Here is a 23,789-nt window from a genome sequence, read left to right as displayed (position 1 = left end):
TTTACAGTGACAGTGCATTAAAAACAGGAATGTCCTCAGACATTTACATGGAAACTTATGAATCTAATAATTTTCTTTTCACAGACCCCCAAAAGCTTCAAGAATTTGTAATTGCTAAAGAAAGTATGAGCAACCCCTCTGTAGTAGCTAACCAAATTAATGCAGCTGTCTGATTGTAACTCTAGTTATCACCTCCGCTCTAGAAACTTAGTTTATTTTTCTTTTTTCTTAGTTTAAAGAAGTGTTTATTTCCTGATTCTTGGATCAAATATTGTGGAATAAGTATATATAAGTAATCCAAATTATTATATTTCTGTGAATGTATAATTTTCAGAGATTTCTGATTTTATGTTTCATTTTCTGAATGGCATAATAATAATTATAATAAAGAGATTAAAAAAAAAAAAAAAAAAACAGGAATGTCCTGTACAAAGCTGGATGCCTGGTCACCTTGCCAAAAGCCTACCCCCAGTATCCATGTTATGTACCTCTCTGCTTGGACTCTCATTAAGGATGTCAACTATTGACCATAACGTCAGCATCTCTCCACTGGGAACTAGCCTAAAACTACTACCTCATTTCACATAGGTCACAGAATAACTCTCAGGTAGCCTGGATGTTTGGCCACCACAAAGTTGAGCCATAGTTGAGCTGGCAAACTCAATCTGAAAGACTGTGCATCCTTCTGCCAACCCACTATGTCCTCCAATGCCACTGTCCATTGGATTGTTAGCCTTTCAAACAGCCTGGTCGACCAACTCAATTACTGCAATAATTCTGCTCTGCTGAACTGACAGTGGCACCATGGAAACCAGGTGGAGCTCTGCAGTAACGAGCAAAATGTTGCCTAGCAACGTACGAATGAATTCGTGAACGCAAGTAGCAAAAAAAAGATGCTCCAGTTTTGCAATCTGGAAAACAGGATATATCATCAGGAGAATTCAGGACAGTGAGCTGCAAGAGACTTGAGAAAAGGATGCGTCAAAGTAGTTAAGGAGAAGTAGGGCAGAAATGCCTGGCTCCCAAAATAATTCTATTTCCCGTCACTACAATAATTCCTTCGTCAAGCTACAATGAAAAACAGAAGACATTAAGCTATCACACATTCTTTGCGCTATGAGTTTATTTTTCTGTTTAAAATGTGTTTAGTTTTAATAAGAAAAGATGGATTTGTTTGAACAAGCCTGAGAGATATTAAACTTGAAATGACTGAGGGGGGTCATTATATTCCTATGGTCATCTTGGCATTTACTGCCAGCTGATTTCTACCACAGCTTAGTAAACAATCTCCTGAGGATTTACATGGGTAAAGTTGCACGAACAATCAAGAATTTGTAACTGGTGAATTTAAATATCACTACTCAAGGATTATAAGACTGTAAAGCAGGGATGTTGTGCACAAGGAAACAGTTTTGGCTGGCTTCGGTTTGTTTGGCTTCTCCCTCCCTCTCCCCTCCCTCAATTTTCAGATTATTTTTTGCTCTTTTTGGTTAATTTCATGAATTTTGTTAATATAATTTTTTTAAACATGCACAATCGACTTTACACACACATTTTTTAGGGTGTGCTACAGGATGCATGCTAATTAATTATATCCCTACTATAAATTCTGGAACTGAATACAGCCATTCCAGACACTGATTTACTAAATGTGGCGGCATGGAGTCAAGGGGGCATGGGAATACCAGACATGCAAAAATACAACTGGACATGTCTGTTAAGGCACTTGGGGGATTGGGTCTTAGATAAGCAGAGGTACACCCCTAGGGCGATAGAACATGAAATATATAGCAAACGGAATGTCTTCTCGCTGGTCCACTGCCCTACTAATAAAATTCCTGGGGAAGTATGTGATAGTATTCTTTTGAAATCGATTCGGGCATCATGGAATTTTCTGATTCCGTTACTGGGAGGGAATCCCCGACAATCAGATCATATATCATTAGTGGGGGAACCCGGAGTTCGCCCCAGGCAATGACAATGGTAGCTTTCGTCGATGGGAATCTAAGGGGATACGATATATCCAAGACTTACTAGATATAGATGGACGGCTGAAGACCTGGGAGTCACTGTTGGAGTCTGAAACAGTAGAGATACGGGATATGTTTGCCTATAGACAGATACAACATTATATTACTAGTTTGGACATGAGACCAAAAATTTCCCATTAGACAGAAACTACTTGAATTTTATGAACCTATTCAAACAAAAGGGATCTCGATATCAACATTGAAGTTGGCACTAGATTACATACAGCGGACCTCAGGGAAAGAAATATTACAACAACGTTGGAGTCAAGATCTAGGCCTCCCAGCAACTTCCATAGACTTAGGTCAAATGATTAAGCGCATACCATCAGGATCGATCAGTGCAGAGCTCTGGGAATGTAATTTTAAGGTACTACACAGAGCATATTTCACACAGGAACGTCTCTTCAAAGTAGGAGGGATTGATTCCCCAATTTGCATCAAGTGTGGGAGGGAGGTCAACTCATTTATTCATGCATTTTGGGAGTGCATCCATATTCAAACATTTTGGAAGGAGGTGGTCCACTACTTAGAACAATTGGGGGGAAGGTCTGTGAATTTGTCCCGCACAGGATTTTTACTAGACCGATTTGAAGATTTTGGGGTCCATGATAAACACTTCAAGCTGATGTTAAGGAAGGCAGGGATGGTGGGCAAAAGAGTAGTGTTGGGAGTATGGACCAGTGATCAGGCCCCATCGTATTGGCAGTGGAGGAATAGATTTCATGGATTAATGTTACTGGAACTCCAATATGCACGCTCCGCATTTAAACGGAAAAAGTTATTTCTGCAAATCTGGGATAGTTATATTCAATCTCTTACCTATAAAGCCCGTAGTCTGGTGTTGAACTCAATATCTTGTGAAACACAATAACATGGAATAGAGGCGGACAGAACGGAGGGAATAGAGGGGCTGGGGGGGGGGTCTCGCGGTCTTGGATAGCACAGAGTCGAATATAAAATGGAATTGGGAGGGTGGGAAGAGTTTAGATCAGACTAAGAAGAGAGGGGGGGGGGGGGAAGATAAGAGATAATGGAAGCCGGGAGGGGAAGGAAAAGGGGGGGGGGGGGGGGGGGGAAAGAAAAATGACATAACTATAAAACGGGTATGGTTTAGATTGACTCGAGGCCTAATTTATCAGGCCACCATATAGACAACACACTAACACATGGAGGATTGGTTTTGGAGGGCTATCAGAATACAAGCTCCTAAAGGCCATCCTGCCATGACCAAGGGGGGGGGGGGGGGGGGGTAATACACAAAAAAGGGGGAAGAAGGATTCAGGGACTTGGGACTCATGAACCAATAAACTAAAAGTTGGCATTGAAGAATTTAACGGAAATGTAATTGATTGACAATGATGCTGTCATGTAAACGGCATAGCACAGCATCAGCTTTCAGTGATCATAACTATTGTCTAATGGTTAAATCATAATAATAAAATTAGCTTACAATTGGGTTCTGAGGTTTGGAATGGGAAAAGGGGGGAAGGGTGAAAAAGATAAAAATGTTAATGATAGAGGTTAATGTTATGCCTGCACAAATCCATTATGTTTTCCAAGTTGTAAAACCCTGGCATTAACCGTTATGTGTATAATGTTGACTCATCAATAAAAATTGTTGAAACATACTAAATGTGGCGGAGAATTATTTTCTCCAATGGCATGTTCATATTTTCATCACCATAATAGAGCATATTAACAATAAGAACATATTAACAATGAATTCTATTGCTGTGCTCCACCAATAGTGCTGGGATCTGTGACCAACTTTGAGCATGAGGATTTATTAGGAAAGGGATGGTAAATAAGACCAAGAATACTATAATGCCTCTGTATTGCTTCATGGTGTGACCTCACCTTGAGTACTGTGTTCAGTTCTAGTCTCTGTATTTTAAAAAAAAGATATAGTGGAATTAGAGAAGGTTCAAAGAAGGGTGACCAAAATGATAAAGGGGATAGAATGCCTCTCATATGAGGAAAGGCTAAAGAGGTTAGGGCTCTTCAGCTTGGAAAGGGGTGGCAGAGGGGAGGATATGATTGAGGTCTATAAAATCCTGAGTGGTGTAGAACGAGTAGAAGTGAATCGCGTTTTTACGCTGTCAAAACTAACAAACACTAGGGGACACTCAATGAAATTACATGGATATACTTTTAAAACAAATAGGAGAAAATATTCTTTTACTCAAGGAATAGTTAAGCTCTGAAACTCTTTGCTGAAGATATAGGAACAGCAGCGAACATATCTGGGTTTAAAAAAGGTTTGGACATGTTCCTGGAAGAAAAGTCCATGGTCTGCTATTGAGACAGACATGGGGAAGCCACTGCTTGCCCTGGGATTGGTAGCATGGAATGTTGCTACTATTTGGGGATTTTGTCAGGTACTTGTGCCATTTACAGGCAGCCCATCACGACAACACAGTGTGTGCGTGCGTGCGCCTATGTAGTCCACTCTCCGCTCCCCCTGGTGTCACAATCTGGCTATGCTTCTGCTTGTTACCTGAATTGGCCACTATTGGAAACAGGATACTGGGCTAGTTGGACCATTGGTCTGACCCAGTATGGCTATTCTTATGTACACCAACTGAAACCTAGTGTAAATCCTGCTGCGTAAGTTTGGTACAGATCCCCCAAATTCTATAATACTGTATACATCTTTAGTGAATGTCCCTGACCGGCCCATGCCTCTCCCTTGGCCACACCCCCTTTTCAGTTGCGCATTAAAGATTTGCATGCAGATCTTTATAGAATAGTGCTTAGCAAGGTGTGTGCACAATTTCTAATTGAGCCAATTAATTGCAGTAATTGGTTGTTAGCACCCTATTATTGATAGTTAACGGCTCATTACTCAACATGCGCGCACAACCTGGGCACATGCCCAAATTTGGCTGTGCAATTTTGGGTGCCATATGTAGAATTTCATGTGTGTTAATATGCATCTTTACCACATGGTAAATGCTAGAATACTGCAAATCCCCTTACCACAGTTGTGTACTAGCAGTAACCTGTGGTAAACATGCAATAACCCCTGGATTCTATATAGGTTGCTGAAAGTTGCACACCCATATTTGGGCGCAATCCTGAGTTGCGCACAAAACAACAATTAACAGTCAATAATAGTTGGCATTAATTGCAACACTGAGATTTGCACACCCAGCTCGATGTGTGCTGTTCTATAACACAGGTCATGCAAATCCCACAGCGCATAACCCAAAAGGGGGCAAGGACTATGGGAGGGGCAAGGGTGGGTCAGGAGTGTGTTATAGAATTTGATGTGGAAACGCACTCAGCTTTATACCAGGTTTCAGCTGGCAGAAGTCCTCGCAACCACAGTTGGGTGTGGGGAATCGGTGCTCTGTGCTTTTCTCTAAAAAGCGCTCAATCCTAGTGCACCCTTTACAGAATAGCACTGAGTGCTGATTTTTCCCAGCGCCTAACTCTTGGCGCCATTTACTGACTCTGGCCCTAAGGGCCAGATTCTATGTATATGGCGTCTAAAAATTCTGCATGGAAAGCATTTCCGCCTAAGCATATTCTATAAGTGACACTTAGATTTAGGCGTGGTATATAGAATACACTTAGTTGATATCCTAGTGCCTAAAACTACGGCCTTCATTTTACGAGACTGGGAGACTGGGCGTCTAAATGGCAGATGATGTTTAATGTGACAAGTGCAAAGTGATGCATGTGGGAAAGAGGAACCCAAACTATAACTACATCATGCAAGGTTCAGCGTTGGGAGTCACGGACCGAGAAAGGGATCTAGGTGTCGTCGTTGATGATACGTTGAAAACTTCTGCTCAATGTGCTGCTGCAGCTAGGAAAGTAAATAGAATGTTGGGTACCATTAGGAAAGGGACTGAAAACAAAAATAAGGATATTATTCTGCCGTTGTATCGCTCCATGGTGCGACCGCCCCTCGAGTAATGTGTTTAATTCTGGTTGCCGCACCTCAAAAAAGACATAGTGGAATTGGAAAAGGTGCAGAGAAGGGCGACAAGATGATACAGGGATGGGACGACTTCCCTATCAGGATAGGCTGAAGAGGCTGGGGCTCTTCAGCTTGGAGAAAAGGCGGCTGAGGGGAGATATGATAGAGGTCTATAAGATAATGAGTGGAATGGAACAGGTCGATGTGGAGTGTCTGTTTACGCTTTCCAAAAATACTAGGACAAGGGGGCATGCGATGAAGCTGCAGTGTGGTAAATTTAAAACGAATCTGAGGAAATGTTCCTTCACTCAATGCGTAAGTTAAGTTTGGAATTCGCTGCTGGAAAAGGTGGTTAAGGCGGTTAAACTTAGCGGATTTCAAGAAAGGGTTGGATGGGCTTCCTGGAGGAAAAAACCATAGAATGTTATTGAATGGATGAGGAACACAGTATACTATGGATGGGAGGGACAAATTGCTTGTTCTTTTGGCCGCTGTCGGTGACAGGGTGCTGGCTCGATGGACCCTTGGCCTGTCTCAGCATGGCGATGCTTATGTACACCAACAAAAATGTGGCATAAATCCGGTACGTAGATTTAGGCGCAGAGGGCCATATTCTATAACAGTGCATGTAAATTTTGGAGCTCCCATGAAATGCCCATTTCCCCGCCCATAACCATGAACCCTTTTGTTTGCGCACATTAGAATTTAGGCACAGTACTTTACAGAATATGCTTAGTGAGTATGCATGTTAATTCTAATTATTGCCAATTAGTGCTCATTAGCCTGTAAAAGCCAATTAACTTCATGCATTTTATAGAGTACACATGGATTTTGGTGCGGAACGCTAGGCGTGCTATATTGAATCCGGGGGAAAGTGCTTAACTCATTAGAAAAAAAGGGTCCATAGGAGTAGTACAGGATATTTAATAAGTGGCTCATGCGGTGTTATCATAAGAATGAGCTGTGATTATTTTGTATCAACAATAATTTAAAACACAAAATTCAATCATACAAGTGAAGTCCAGTCTTAAACACTGGTACATGCAACGTTTTACATGAAATCAAATACAGACAGGAACAAAATTAAGTTTTGAGGAAAAGACAACAACTTTGAAATGAAAAACCCACAGTATAATACAAAATTCAAACTGAAACTTATACAGTAATAATGTTGTGAAATGTGCTCATAGTAGTAATTGGAGCATCACTGACCAAGTCAATTCTTGTAAAGGTCAATCGTTAGCCCACAAGTTCTTATAATCGTGCATTCATTTTTATATGAACTTGCGGGCTAACGATTGACCTTTTCAAACACTAAAGGCAAGTGCAGTACCATATGTTGTTCTGATGTCTTACCTGTGGGCATTGGAAAGAGCAAGAGATCCATGGATCCTCTTGGAGTCCGTTCTGTAGACGTCAACTGTTTGCTGAACTTAAGTGCGTTAATTGGATGTCTGGTTCGACATGCTGAGCAGTCATGCTACTCCCTTCATCATAGCTTGGAACTCGGACGTTTGTTCTTGTCTCGCTAAAATTTTGGTTAGACATGTCGTTGAAACTTTCCTGCTGTCTAGCCTTGCCCTGATAATAGTCATCCCTGCAGTCCTGGGCAAAGCTCTCGCTGTGTCCAATCATAGCTGTTGATAAACTTCTCTTTGGATTACCAAACGTTGTGCCCATGTGTCTGGCTGAGCCCATGAAATCTGTCCAGGGCTATAGGAGGTCCGGATATTACACTGGCTAAGAAGTTGCAAGGGCTCTGTGAATGGCTTCTTTCTGTTTTGTTTCCATAATGGTACACTCATCTCTACTTCTCCATACCTGTTCTCTGTTTAGGCTAGGAGTCTGACTAGACAAACTCAGCAAATCCATCTGCATTGACAAAGGATCCACATCAGCAGAAAGTCTGTTGGACGTCACATGTAACTGATTACATGGGTTCAATTTGCTTTCTTCCATTTTTCCCTTGTTTTTGCCAATTTTTGTGCTATGGCGCGATTCCTTCGCTCGTGCATTCTGAAATGTTGAGTCGGATGAATCAGAACCATTAGGATCTTCACCTGCACTACAAGCTCTGGAGCAAAATATCTGTCCTTGTTTGGGTAGGAAAGGACGTCCCAGTAGTGATTTTTTGCAATGTGCACAACAAAAGCAGGTTTCTGTAGCATGCCAGTGCTGTCCATCATAAGTCATCTGACCCTGGTCAATTCCTTTGAGAGAAAAAAAATACATAGAAAATATACATGTTTTTATTCTACTATTTTATTAACCCACATTGAGAAGAAAACTATCAATTCAAATTTTTCAAGAAAATTCTAACTATTGAGCACCTCTTGTCTGATTAAATCGCTTTGAACATCAACCCCTAAGATTAATATTGAATGGGGGGGGGGGGGGGGGGGGATAGTGCTTTTCACCTGATCCAACTGTCTGGTGAACTGGTCAAATAATTGATTAGATTTGTCTGAAAACACCTCTAGTAAAGCCATGTTGTCTTGGATTCATATTGCTGCAACTTATGATGGACAGCCAATCAATTCCACCAACTTGGGAATGTCCAGATTCTTGACAGAGGTCAGCAAAGGCAAATGTTCAACCCCTATCATTGCCTAGAATTTCTCTTTTCCATATGTGTGCATTACAAAGGAATAAAATCTGCTTGCACTGTGAGCCATCTGAGGTTCATGGGAATTGTGCAAACAAGCCTTACAATGGGTTCCTCTTACGAAGCTGAACTTACCACAGCTTAAAATGGCTTACCATGGGATGAGCTCAGGCATCCTGCAGTAAGTTTCATATCAGCATGTGCTATCCGCACTCTAACAAATATTTACACATTTTTGTTGGAGGGGGCATGTCAGGGGGGGTGGGGGTGGCAGAGAGTTGGTGTTCCTGTACCAATCACTTACGGTAGAAGAAAACCAATCGGCTTATTTGAATATTTGTTTTTTTGTTCAATAAATTTATGGTTTTCTTCTACTGATCTACTTTGTTGTCTTTCCATCTTGCAGTTTGTAGATCATCTGCCTTGTTGTTTTCTTGGGCCCAATCACTTACGGCCTCTTTACTAAACTGCGCTAGCAGTTCCTGCGTGGCAAATGAGAAGCAGCCCAGAAGGGGCTGTGGTGCATTTGCTGCACCAGGAATCGCTAGTGCAGTTTAGTAAAACAAGCCCTTAGTGTATGAACAATACCGTGCTCCAGGGGCGTAGCCAGACTTCGACTGGAGAGGGGTCCAGAGCCCGAGGTGAGGGGGCACATTTTAGTCCTCCCCCCCCCCCCCGGTATTGCAACCCTCTTGACCACCCTTCCTGCCGCCAACCTTCTCCTGCCACATACCTTTGCTGGCAGGGGACCCCAACCCCCGCCAGCCGAAGTCCTCTTCTCAGCCGCGCGGCATTGCCGAATGATCTGATCAGGTTTGAATCTGTTTCTGTGTGTGCGTCTGATGTCCTACGTCAGACGCAAGCACAGAAACTTGATTAGATCATTCAGCAAGCAACACCGTGCGGCCGAGAAGAGGACTTCGGCTGGCGGTGGTTGGGGTCCCCCGGGCCAAATCTAAGGGGGCCCATGCCCCCGTGGCCCCATGATAGCTACTCCCCTGTCGTGTGCTAACTGGTTAGCTCAGGATTACTGCTTGAGCCCTTACTGCCTGCAAAATAGGTGTCGGTAAGTGCTTATTCAGTAATTTTTATTAATGGCAACATTAGTGCATGGTCTATGATATAAGGGGACGTTGAAAAATGTGCTTTGTCTCCCTCCAGATAATTAATATGTTAAAAGAAAGATTTTGCTATTGCATCTTCAGTATGTGTATGCTTTATATGTTTCTTTACTGTGCTGTTCACAACAAATGCACTGTTACCCTGGCAACAATCACATCACATGGTATTTATAGAAGTGAAGGGCTACAGAACATTGTCCCTTGTGTTAATGTATTCTGCTCAACAACATCTTTTCTGGAAACCAAACACACACACGCGCGCACACACACATGCACAAACACACATGTGCGTGCACATGCACACACAAACACACGCACATGCACAAACACACACACACGCACAGACATGCACAAACACACACACATGCATGCACAAACACACACACACGCACAGACATGCACAAACACACACACATGCATGCACAAACACACACACGCACATGTGCACAGACATGCACAAACACACACACATGCACACACACATGCACAAACACACAGACTTGCACGCATGCACACACACACATGCACAAACACACACGCACACGCATATATGTATAGAAATGTACATCAATATATGTCAGTGATTTCTTTTGGAACAGTGACTTAAAATCTCTGCACCGGATTATATTTTTAATGCAAACTTTAAACCAATTTGCCAAACAGTGGCATAGCCAAAACTGAGCAAACGGTTAGTTTGGATGGGAACTATTTCCCAGATTCCATTAAAGGTTGCCCAAACTTGGGCACTTATCCCAGATCAGCGCCCAAAATAAAGTGCTAATGGGCTCCAATGATTTAGTGATTTACAAAGCTGCAGTAAGCCCAATGCTAATCTACAGCTACCACCAGCCCGATGCAGGTACTGACAGTAGTTCTAGCCCCAGCGTGCGACATTAAATATTTAGAAAATATTTCTGCAGGCGCTAACCTGGCGGTAATCGGGGCAGTGCCACGCGCTACCTGGTTACCACTCGGTTAGTGTGGAAGTCCTTAACGCCCCCCCCCCCCCCCCCCCCCCCCCCCCCCCACATAGCCACACGGTAAGAGCAATCTTACCGTATGGCCATGTATTTTTGCAGCCTTTTTATCCACTGCGGTAAAAAGGGCCTCAGCGCATGGCAAAAACGGCCCCCCGCCATTACCGCAGCTTGGTAAAAGGGCGCCCTAATTATTGGAGCTAAGAAGAACTTAATTGGTACTAATTATGATGGGCGCCGATCTGGCTATGTACTATTCTGTAACAATGGGAGCCTAAAGACCATGGGAGGAGTGTGGCTGGGTTACGGGCGCCCATAAAAGATGCGCACAGTGGGATGTATGCCCAATTTGTGCACCAGGATTTACGCCAGGTTTCAGCTGGTATAAGTCCTCATGCCCAAAGTTGAGTGCCAAATTCGCTAATACGCAGAGGATTTCAGCGTATTATCTACACTGACACCTAGATCTTTGAGTGCTAACCCCCTAAGGTGGACCCTAGCAGCAGGTAACTATGATTCAGATTATTCTTCCCAATGTGCATCACTTTGCATTTGTCCACCTTAAGTTGCATCTGCCATTTGGATGCCCAGTCTACCAACTTCCTAAGGTCTACCTGCAATTTTTCACAATCCGCATACATTTTGAGAACTTTGAATAGCTTAGCATCATCTTCAGATTTAATCACCTCACTCGTCGTTCTGATTAGCCAATTAACATGCTGGTTGGCTAATACTTCCATGCCCACTCTCTGCCCATGGCAGAAAAATTCAGTAATGCACGATTTACCACGCGGAAACAGGCAAAATACCGCAAAACCCCTTAATGTGGCCGCACGGTATTTCCACACACTAACCGCATGTTAACATACTGCAGTAAAAGGACCCCTATGTACACAGATTATACAATCTTATTGTTTATACACATTTTTTTTTTAGAAATCTAGGTGCAGTCACCAACTTTTCTTTTAAAAATAGCACTAAGCAGGTGCTTCCTTTCAAGCTTAACATAGGTACTGGCATCCCATTAGAAAATGATCATATTGGACATAACCTACTCTTCCCCTTGACCCCCAATATGTCTATCAATTCTGATCATTAGTCTGTCACAACCTCACTTTGTATTTGCTCATGCCGGTATTGGCGACTGCCACTACTGCACTATGTAAGCCACATTGAGCCTGCAAATAGGTGGGAAAATGTGGGATACAAATGCAACAAATAATAATAATAAAAATTACCTTCTATGTCTACTGACCATACGGATGACCCTATCACCTCCTATTTAGGCACAGACTATAAGAACATAAGTATTGCCATACTGGGACAGACCGAAGGTCCATCAAGCCCAGTATCCTGTTTCCAACAGTGTCCAATCCAGGTCACAAGCAGTGGATTTTTCTAAGTCCATCTTAATAATGGTTTATGGACTTTTCTTTTAGGAAGATAGCCAAACCTTTTTTAAACCCTGCTGAGCTAACTGCTTTTACCACATTCTCTGGCAACGAATTCCAGAGTTTAATTACACATTAAGTGAAGAAATATTTTCTACGATTTGTTTTAAATTTACTACTTTGTAGCTTCTTTGTGTGCCCCCTAGTCCTAGGCACGCTTTAGTGAAAGGGCCCCTTAGTGAGCTGTTATTGATGGAATTTCACCGGCTGACTTTTTCACTTTTTGTAAACCGCATTGAACTCTGTCTAGGGGAAATAGTGGTTAAGAAGATGACATTGATGTTATCACTGACGTTTTCACAGTGTCTCTGAATACAATTCCAATCATTCGTCTTTGTCCTCACCTATGTGCTGAGCACAGGTATCACAGTATTCTGCGTACAAGGACTCAAAGCAGTTGCAGCAGTATGGACGCCCCTCCTTCATGATATATCTCTGGCCCCCTAGGGCTGCTTCACATTCAAAACAGCAAAAGTGCTTCATATGCCAGTGCCTCCCTTCAGCTTCCGTGCATTCATCCGCAAAAATGATCTGAAAAGAAAAATGCATCAGTAAATCAAAACTGTACTTATGACTGTTTTGGGGAGCTAGAACACGAGGCGGGGCATTTTCGAACAGGGACGCCCATCTCTGAGGACGTCCCCGCGAAGGGGCGGGGCATCTCGTATTATCGAAACAAGATGGGCGTCCGTCTTTCGTTTCGATAATACAGTCGGGGACGCCCAAATCTCAACACTTAGGTCGACCTAAGAGATAGTCGACCTAAATGTTGAGATGGTCGACCTTAGAGATGGACGACCTCGGTTTTCGCCGATAACGGAAACCGAGGACGCCCATCTCAAAAACGACCAAATGCAAGCCCTTTGGTTGTGGAAGGAGCCAGCATTCGTAGTGCACTGGTCCTCCTCACATGCCAGGACACCAACCAGGCACCCTAGGGGGCACGGCAGTGGACTTCACAAATTGCTCCCAGGTGCACAACTCCCTTACTTTTGGTGTTGAGCCCCCCAACCCCCACTCCCCACAACTGTACACCACTACCATAGCTCTAAGGGGTGAAGGGGGCACCTACATGTGGGTACAGTGGGTTTCGGGTGGGTTTTGGAGGGCTCACATTTACCACCACAAGTGTAACAGGTGAGGGGGATGGGCCTGGGTCTGCCTACCTGAAGTGCACTGCACCCACTAAAAACTGCTCCAGGGACCTGCATACTACTGTGATGGAGTTGGGTATGACATTTGAGGCTGGCATAGAGGCTGGAAAAAAATGTTTTTAAAATTTTTTTTTTTGGGGGGGGGGGCGAGAGGGGGTTGGTGACCACTGGGGGAGTAAGGGGAGGTCATCCCCCATTCCCTCCGGTGGTCATCTGGTCAGCTCAGGCACCTTTTCGAGGCTTGGTCGTGAAAAAAATTGGACCAAGTAAAGTTGGCCAAATGCTCGTCAGGGACGCCCTTCTTTTTTCCATTATCGGTCGAGGACGCCCATCTCTTAACCATGCCCCCCGTCCTGCCTTCGGTACACTGCCGACAAGCCCCCGTGAACTTTGGTCATCCCCGTGATGGAAAGCAGTTGAGGACGCCCAAAATCGGCTTTCGATTATGCTGATTTGGGCGACCCTGAGAGGAAGCCCATCTTCCGATTTGTGTTGGAAGATGGGCGTCCTTCTCTTTCAATTATGCCTCTGATAGTAACATAGCATATTTTCAAAGCACTTAGCCTTCCAAAGTTCCATCGGTTTCTATGGAACTTTGGAAGGCTAAGTGCTTTGAAAATAGTAGGTGACGGCAGAAAAAGACCTGTACGGTCCATCCAGTCTGCTCAACAAGATAAACTCATATGTGCTGCATTATATGTATACCTGACCTTGATTTGTATCTGCCGTTTTCAGGGCACAGACTGTAGAAGTCGGCCCAGCACTAGCCCCGCCTCCTAACCACTAGCACCGCCTCCCAACCACCGTTGCTGCAACCCAATCTCTGCTAAGCTTCTGAGGATCCATTTCTTCTGAACAGGATCCCTTTTTGTTTATCCCACACTGTTTATAACAAGCTGATGAAAATTGGTGCCCTCTGTGTAGCAGCCAATAATGATTACATTGGGCAGACATTTACTCTATGGCACCGTGTTACATGCAGCGGAAGATAGCACGGGAGCACTCGCACTTTCTGCCACTGCATGCAGCATGGTAGGGGCAGCACCAGAAAACAAACAAATAATAGCACTCTCTGTGACATCCCCCCCCCCCCAACATCAGATCTCCCCCCCTGACAAACCTGTGATCTCAACCCCACCCTGATACATCCTCCTATCTGTTCCCCAACTCAAACCCCACCCCTGATGTTCTAAACTCCACTCCCACAGGCCTAAACAACTTCCACCCAGAGGTGGATCATCCCTCCACCCCCTCACCTACCCAAGGGTCTTCATCAGTAGCTCAATGTTCCCAGGCATGAGCGGTCCCCCTTTACTGCCACCTGGCCCTTGATCAAGATCCAAAATGGCCACCATGACCCGCAGCAGCTTAACAAAAAGGCCCCTACGTATAATTCTCTGCTGTATAAACTTTTAAACCATTACTTTCACATTTCTTTATGCTGTTCTTCTTTCCAAGTTAGTTATATTTAGAAGAATTTTGGAAAATGCAGTCCATATGCATAATTTACCTGGCCTCTTCCCCAACCTAAACATACCTCGTCACTCTCAGTGCAGCCAAATCACCACATACACTTCTCACTGCACTCTGAGGGTAAGCGCCAGGCAGCCAACTTGCTTTTTACCCATAGAAACCCCTCTTAAACTGTCCTCTCAACAAACGATTTTATATCATCACAAAACTGAAGTAACGAGAACATGTCTCAGGACAGTGTTTACACAGACACACAAGTGCTGCCTCTGACATTTTCTTATGCTGTATGAAGGGAAGTTGTGCAGTGTCTCTCCCTCATCACCATTTATCCTTTTTTAAAGAAGCACCAGGCCGTGGCAGCCCTACCATTAGGCGGCAGTCTTCTGAGGAGGCATCACCTCCCCCCCCCCCCCGTCCTTCCTTCCCCAAACCCCTTCCTTGAACTTACCTTTTCTTTTCTAGTTTTTTTTTTAAAAGGTGACAGTGGCAGCAGAGATTCCCATAGCCTGCACTGCTGTTGGTCGTGGCCCCTTCTTTCTACTGCAGCTTGCCTCCCTGACATAACTTCCTGTTTCCTCGGAGGTGGGCCACAGCAGTAGAGAGAAGGGGCCGGGACTGGCGGCAGTGCAGCCTATGGAAATTGCTGCCACTGCCTCCGCCTTTTGAAAAATAAGAAAATAAAAGGTAATTTCAGAGAAGTGGGTTGGGGAAGGAATGGGGATGTCTGATCATGGGGGGTGGTGGTGGAGGAGTTGGGGCAGAAGGGGAGGAGCTGGGGCGTTAGCTTATTCCTTGCCTCAGGCAGCAGATTGTCTTAGGCCTGCCTATCTGCTGATTTTAGTCTCCTGACGGCAGTAAAGGGAAGATTTTAAATGGGTGTGTCTAGCATTAGCACGCATAAAAAATGCTAGCGTGCGTACAGCACATCTTAGTAAACAGGGCCCTAGGTGTCATCATGGACAATATGCTGAAATCTTCTGCCCAATGTGTGGCAGCAGCCATGAAAGCAAACAGAATGCTAGGAATTATTAGGAAAGGGATAGAAAATAAGATAAAGAATATTATAATGCCTCTGTATTGCTCCAAGGTGCGACCACACCTTGATATTGTGTGCAGTTCTGGTCGCCGTATCTTAAAAAAGATATGGCAGAATTAGAAAAGGTTCAAAGAAGAGTGACGAAAATGATTAAGTGGATGAAACCTTCCCATATGAGGAAAGGCTTAAGAGGTTAGGACTCTTCAGCTTGGAAAAGAGACGCCTGAGGGGAATATGATAGAGGTCTACAAAATACTGAATGGTGTAGAATGGGTAAACATAAATCCATTTTTTATTCTTTGAAAAAGTACAAAGGCTAGGGGACACTCAAGGAAGTCATATGGTACTACTTTTAAACAAACAGTAGAAAATATTTTTTCACTCAATGAATATTTAAACTCAAACTTGTTGCCAGAGGATGTCCATAGTCTGCTATTGACATAGACATGAGGAAGACACTGCTTGACCTGGGATCAGTAGTATGAACCTTGCTGCTCTTTGGGATTCCGGAATGTTGCTACTCTTTGGGATTCTGCCAGGTACTTGTGACCTGGATTGGCCACGGTTGCAAGCAGGACACTGGGCTAGATGGACCATTGGTCTGACCCAGTATTGATATTTTTATGTAAAATTCTGTAAAGCCCCTTAACACTACTGCGCATTAACAGGCAATACAGCATAAACTGAGCGTTGAGGGAAAAATTCTATAAATGGCTTTCTAATGGATGCAAGGCACTGAAACGGGACTGAAATGGCAGGTCGGAGTGGAAATACAGTTACACACCCAGTTATAGGATAGTGCCTAAGTGTATCTATGCATAAATGCAAAGGCAGCTTTCCCATGGGAGGGGCATGAGCAGGTCTGGGTTATTCCAAAAAATTGCATGCAGTATTACAGAATACCACGCATGCATGCCCAGCTTGCAAGCCAGGATTTACGCCTGGTTTCAGTTGGCGTAAATCCTCATACTGTGATAAGTATGAGACTGTCCTATACGGGGTAGGCCACTAGAGGGCGCTAGTAGGAGAATATGTGGAGGTCGCTAGGACAGGGGAGAGCCCTGGGATGTCCACAGGTGTGGGAGGTTATGGGCTGGGTCCTGTGTGTCTAATTAACCACTTTATACCCCACCGGAGTGTGAAAGGAAGAAAAGTGAGCTGGCAGCAGAAGAAGGGAAAGCCCCTGAAAGATCCTGGCTAACCCTAGGGACTTGTGGTGGACTGTGTGTCCAAAGGAGATCAGCAGGCTGAAAATCCTGGGGTAAGAAGACCCTAAAGCATTAGTGTTTAACTGTGTGTCCTCAGTACTTATAGGAACTGTGTGGTCAGTGAAAGGACTGTGTGTCCAAAGAAGAAAGGACTGTGTGTCCAGAACTGTGTGTTCAAAGAGAGGACTGTGTGTCCAAAGAAGAAAGGACTGTGTGTCCAGAACTGTGTGTTCAAAGAGGGGGGACTGTGTGTCCAGAACTGTGTGTTCAAAGAAGAAAGGACTGTGTGTCCAAAGTACTGAGAGAAGCAGGCTGCAAAGCCTGGGGTTGAGAGTCCCCAGAGTATTTGTGTAGTACTGAGCCCATGTATCTGTATGGGGAGGCTCAATGTGAAGATCTATGAAAGCATAAAGTGTTAAGCTAGAAGAAGTGTGCCCAGGGGCTGGAATAAAGAGTTGCCTGAGAAATATGCAGTTGGTGAGACCTGTTTGATTTGCTTAGTGGTAACCAGTTCACCCTGAGCGAGAAGGGGTAGCACACTAATTTGCATCTGATCTGCATATTGAGAACCAGGTCACCCTGAGTGAGAAGGGGGATATCACAATACCCAAAGTTGAATGCAGAATTCAGCGCCCAATGCTGTTCTATAGCGAGCACTCATCCCGGTGCACCCTTCATAGAAATATAGTAGATGACGGCAGATGAAGTCCTATACGGTCCAACCAGTCTGTAAAATAACACTAGGTGCCAATTTATTTTAATCCCCTATATTTTGAGACCATTTACTGAATCCGGCCCTAAGTGTTTAATGTGGTGTAGCAAAAGGGCCCTAAATCCTTAGGAGTAAATTCTATAAGTGGTGCCTTAAATATCAGCACTGAAAAATCATGTGGTTAGTGTGATTCTGTAAACTATGCCGAAAGTTAGGTGTAGTTTTTAGAATATGTGCACATGCAGTGACTGTGACTAAAATTTAGGTACACCCATTTAGGCCACCTAAAACCAGGCCTAAATACCTGCGCCTAAGTTAGGCGCAGGTTGGGCGTATTCCATAATAGTGTGCATATTTTTTTGAAATGCCCACAACCTGCCCATATCCATGCTCCCTTTTCAGCTGCACACATTAGAATTTACACGCACCGTATTATAGAATACACCTAGAAAGCTGTGTGCGTAAATTCTAATTAAAGTCAATTAGTGCTTGTAATTGGTTAAGTACCAATTATCAGTGCTGATTGGCTTGTTAATCAATTAAGTTGTGTGCACAATTTGGCTGGGCGGCCAAATTAGCGCGCACAACTTAAGGCGCTATTTGTAGAATTTGGGGGTTAGCCTGTACACTTGTTATTGATATTTTACAGTTTGGCATTTAGATAGTTTGTATGATTCATGTCCAAAACAATTTCTTACCCTGTCCCCTTAAATCTTAAATGGATGCTTGAGAAAAGCCCTGAATGAACACCATTGAGTTTATGCATTAGATTACAGTTATGCGCCAGTCACATCACATTTTTCACATGCTTTTTATCCTTTCCTTCCTCCCGTGTCCTTCTGTCATGGGAAATTTTACAGTCTGATGCTGGAAGATAGATAATATAGCTGAAGGCAAGATATACCTTGAACCGAATCTTATAAGCTCAGCGGGTCAGATACCACAATGCATACAGTATTTTCCAGAGCCCTTGGGCAACCGCCGTTAAGTATATGTTCCTTCTGTGGGATCATGTTACATATTCTCAGTGCACTGCCTTGATTTATGAAGGTAAAAAAAAAGAAATCTTCTCAATTGCATAGATGTAACAACTGTAATGCTCTGTTCTTGTGGCGTACCGAGGGTGGGGCGGTCCACCCCGGGTGCACGCTGCAGGAGGGGTGAAGGGAGCAGCCGCACAGCTGTCAGCTCCACAGTTTCCCTGCTCCCTCTGCTGTTACTTCCTGTTCTGGGGCAGAGGGAGCAGGGAACCTGAGGAGCCGACAGCTGTGCGGTTGCTCCGAGCACCCCAGCAGGTAAGAAGAATGCACCCGGGTGGACGGGGGGGGGGGGGGGGGGGGGCGGTGATGCACCGAGGGGATGCTGCACCCAGGGGGGGTGGGGGTGTTGTGTTGCAACCCCGGGGGGGGGGGGGGGGGGACGCTGCACCCAGGGGAGGGGGGGGGGTGCACAACAGCGAACCGTTCCGGGTGGCAGCCGACTAAGGAACGCCACTGTGTCAGTCCTAGAGAAACCTAGGTTGGCTGGATACTAGGGTATTATTTATTGCTTTATTACATTTTAAAAGAACAGCAAAAGAGATGAGCTTTCAAATTGCAGTAAATTCGATTTATGTAATTATTTGTGATAGTGTGAATCTTCTTGTAATTCTGTGAATCTTAGTTGTAACTTGTAATGACTGGCTTGACTGTTATCTCCCTTGAGCTATTTTTGCTTAAGTGGTCTATAAATGTGAAATTACATTTAAATTAAAGACCACACACAATCCTTCATATTTTGCTGGGCTTTAAGGGGGCAGTTTGCAAAGGGACATAACTGGCTAAGTAATTCCTTTCTTCGCCAGCTATGTCCCTTTGCAAACTGCCCCCTTAAAGCAAGCTAGAGCCCACAGGGGGGAAATATGCCCTTGCAGTATAGATAAATTTGGTTAGCCAGATTCACTGGCCAACTAAGGGGTCCTTTTACAAAGCTGCGGTAGATGTTAACACACGCCTAACACAGCAAAAAAAATGGACTAACACAGGACACACTAAAGCGCCATGTGTTACTTTTTCCATTTGTGTGCACTTATAGCACGCAAATTTTTTAAGGCTCCTTTTAGGAAGCTGCGGCATAAGGGGGCCTGCGCTGGCTTCGGTGCGTGTTTTTGATGTGTGCTGAGGCCCCCTTTTACCAAAGTGGGTAAAAGGTAAGTTTCCCTTTTCTTAAAGAAATAGCTACGCAGCAAATGAAGCACTTGCTATGTGGCCTTTTATGGGGGGGGGGGGGGGAGCACTTACCACCACCCATTGAGATGGCCGTAAGGGCTCCTGCGATAACCCAACGGTAACCAAGCAGCACGCGGCACACTGCCTGATTACCACCGGGTACACACCGGCGCTACCAAAATAGAAATATTTTTGCAGCGTAGTCGTAGTCTGGAGAAAGACATTGAGACCAAGACCACAAAGTTAAGTCCTAGGAATCTACTCCTTAACATTGGTCCAAATACTGTTAGCCACACCTCTTGATGATTATAACACCATACCAATACTACACAGCCGATTCAGGATTACCAGACACACCAACCTCAACCACACCGGCAACAAAACTTACAATAGCAAAACATTATCCCACAAACAAACTGCACAAACAAACTCTAATAAATCCAAATCGACATACAAACGACAACTAACAAAGGTTCACACTTTCACCATTACAGAAGATCCATACCTTACAATTCAAATAGGTTACATCAATGCCAGAACAACAGTAAACAAAACAGAAATTATAAAAGATTGGATCGCATCGGAAACTTTAGATTTATTCTTCATCAGCGAAACCTGGATCCATGACCAAAAAGATCCCATAATACTGGACCTTTGCCCTCCGGGATACAACATTACACACTGGGCCAGAATAGGTAAAAAAGGTGGAGGCATTGCCATAATCTACAGATCCCATCTCACTTTAGAAACCACTGCTGAATCAATCACACCTCAACTAGAAATTGCCTCAATCAGATTGCAACATAAAAGTGTAGCCGTCAATCTAAATTGCGTCCTATTCTATAGACCGCCAGGCACTTGGAGCGAAGCATATATAACTCTAATGGATTTCATATCGGCCACTTGCACATCTAATTCAAACATACTAGTCATTGGGGACATAAACCTTCATTTAGAAGACCCAAACTCAACTGGTGTCCAAGATTGTAAGGAATTCTTCCAACTATGGGATTTCGAATGGCCACATCTGAATGCCACCCAGAGAAAAGGCCACACACTTGACCTGCTAACCCATAAATTCACATCAGACCAAATCATTAAAGTCATTGACCACAAATGGACGGAAATTCCATGGTCAGATCACTTCAAATTAAATCTGACCCTACATTGGCTGAAGAATGGGCATCTCAAAACTGATGAAAAAAAAATCTTACCAAACACAACTGCATTTTGGCAATCAATTTACGACAACAATTGGTCTATTCCATCTGATTCTATTCACTATCTTGCAGATTGGGAATTGAGATGTATCACCATTCTAAATGAATTTGCTCCTTTACGAACAATAACCAATCACAAACCAAACAGGACCCCATGGTTCAACGAAAATGTGAAACAATTAAAATCTAGAACCAGACAACTCGAAAGAGCCTGGAGAAAATACAAAAATGATCAAAATCTAAACGCTTGGAAAGAATCACATAGAAAATACAAATATGAAATCAAACAATCCAAACGGAACTACTATAATGAACAACTAGGTTCTGACTTCAAAGACATGAAAAAGTTATACAAGCTACTGGATAAATTACTAGACACAAAACCAGTGTCCTTAACAAAATCAGGAATCCCAACAGCAGACGATCTTGCTAACTACTTCAAAGGCAAAATTGTCGATTTACGCAAAAATATGTCACAGGACTACACCAACCTTGATGCCTTCATTAATGAGCTAGACCCACGCTCAGAAGAATACCCAGCGACCGAACTTTGACAAATTTCGCCCAGATCACACAAGAAACATTAGCACTAGCAGCCAATAAGATCTCTACAGCCTACTGTCAATTGGACACCTGCCCCAATTATCTAATGAACCCCCCCCCCCCCCCCACCGCTCGATTCATCACTGAACTTACCTCCCACTTCAACTTCTTGTTCCAGTATGGCATATTCCCCAAAGACAAAGGTAATATACTACTCACACCATTACCAAAAGACACGAAAAAGAAAACTAATGATATCACCAACTACCGACCTGTGGCATCCATCCCACTTACAACCAAACTGATGGAAAGCATTGTAGTTAAACAACTTACTGAATACATCGACAATTTCTCAATCCTTCATGAATCACAGCCAGGATTCAGATCTCTCCACAGTACAGAAACCATCCTGGTAACTCTCCTAGCCAAGTTCAAAAAGGAAATCACATTAGGTAAAAACATACTCCTCTTGCAATTCGACTTGTCAAGCACATTCGATATGGTTGACCATTATATACTATTAAGAATACTCGACAAGATAGGCATAGGAGGGAATATACTCAAATGGATCAAGGGTTTCCTAACCACAAGATCTTATCAAGTAAAAGCAAACTCAAACATATCACCATCATGGAGTACCGATTGCGGAGTACTCCAGGGTTCACCTCTCTCACCCATATTGTTTAATCTGATGATGATCCCCCCTTGCTAATGCCCTATACAAGCATAATCTTTTTTATTTATTTATTTATAACTTTTAAATTACATACCAAAGCAAAGCTTTGTCAAGAAATAACACAATAATGTCAGTAGCAGTAATCATTATTTGGGAAAATCCCATAGGAAACTATTAGTCTTCATAGTCCTCTACTTAGGGAGACTGAAATGAAACCTTACAAGAGGATAAGGATATTTAACAAAGAAATATAAAATTATAATACAAGTATGGCATCAGGTTGTCACTAATAAACACATATAGTCCGCTCTGTTGGATCCTTATGGGGGGTTAGGTGGCTTTGCATTCAAAAATGAACGAAGTTGCAAAGGCTCAAAGAAATGATAAGTCTTGTTTTCATAAGAAACTACACATTTGCAAGGAAATCGAAGCTGGAACTTAGCTCCTATCTGTACTGTCTCTTGTCTCATCATCAGGAATTTTTTCCTCCGTTCCTGTGTGGTTCTCGATACATCTGGAAATAGTTGGAATCGTTCCCCCAGAAAGACCATAGAAGAGGTTTGTCTCAGATATTGCCTCAGGATAGCTTCCTTATCCGCCAAGAAAACAAAGGATACCAACAAAGTGGATCTATAGTCAACCACTTCTTGTGATTGCTCGAGCAGCGCGGATACATCTAAATGTTCCAAAACCTTTTCAGTAAACTCATTATCTTTTTCCTTAGGTGCTCGAGCAGGAATCATATAAAGTTTTTGTATTGGGGGAAAATTTGTATCAGAATAATTGAAAGTTTCCTTCAGCAACTTATGAAACATGTCTCTTAATGGGGTGTACTTTACAAAGGGAAAATTCAAAAACCTCAAATTTAAATTTCTAGCCCCATTTTCTAGATTTTCAATCTTCCTGTGCATCAAGTCCGCATTTTGGAACAGTTTACATTCTTGTTCTTTCAATGAAGAGATGGTAGTCTCACATTGCTTTAAATTACTAGCTTGAGAAGCCAAATTGTTCTGTAAAGATTCTATCTTTAAAGTGTTAGCTTGAGAGCTAGAAACAAAAGTTAAACATATTTTATGCAAAGATTCCATCGCCCCCCACAAAGACTCCAACGTCACCTTAGATGGCTTCTCTAGGGGTAGGAGTTGCAGTGCAGGTCCCACCTGTCGATCCGCCATCTCCTGAGCGGTTCGGGCTTCCACCTGGATGTTTTCCATGTTACCCCTACTCCTAGGGGTGGATGTTTGGCTCGGGTCTTCGCCGGAAAAACTCGGCGGGAACAGCGTAGCGTCGAGGGAGTGCTCCTTCCCCAAGACCGCAGCTTCAAGTTCGGGCTGCTGGACGGGACTTCCTCCGGCGTCACTTCCTGCTACACGGGGCAAACGCGGGCTTCTTGGGCTAAGTGATAATTCACTTTCCTGGCCAAGGCTCCTCTCTGCCTCGGCTGGCGG

General features: G+C 43.6%; 1 protein-coding gene across 1 annotated transcript in view; it reads right to left on the bottom strand.

Moving 5' to 3' along the window:
• The window catches only part of PRICKLE2 (prickle planar cell polarity protein 2), a 93,425-nt gene that overhangs the window by 34,682 nt on the left and 34,954 nt on the right, over window positions 1–23,789 (bottom strand). The window contains 6 exon segments of the mRNA XM_030206240.1: window positions 7,315–7,423; window positions 7,426–7,628; window positions 7,631–7,717; window positions 7,720–7,758; window positions 7,761–8,168; window positions 12,457–12,643. Of these exon segments, the coding sequence (XP_030062100.1) occupies window positions 7,315–7,423; window positions 7,426–7,628; window positions 7,631–7,717; window positions 7,720–7,758; window positions 7,761–8,168; window positions 12,457–12,643 (1,033 nt within the window).

The sequence above is a fragment of the Microcaecilia unicolor genome, chromosome 6 (genome assembly GCF_901765095.1).
Source record: "Microcaecilia unicolor chromosome 6, aMicUni1.1, whole genome shotgun sequence".
In the NCBI taxonomy this organism is placed as follows: domain Eukaryota; kingdom Metazoa; phylum Chordata; class Amphibia; order Gymnophiona; family Siphonopidae; genus Microcaecilia; species Microcaecilia unicolor.
Note: the sequence above shows the minus strand (reverse complement) of the source record. Positions and strands in the feature narration are given on the sequence as shown.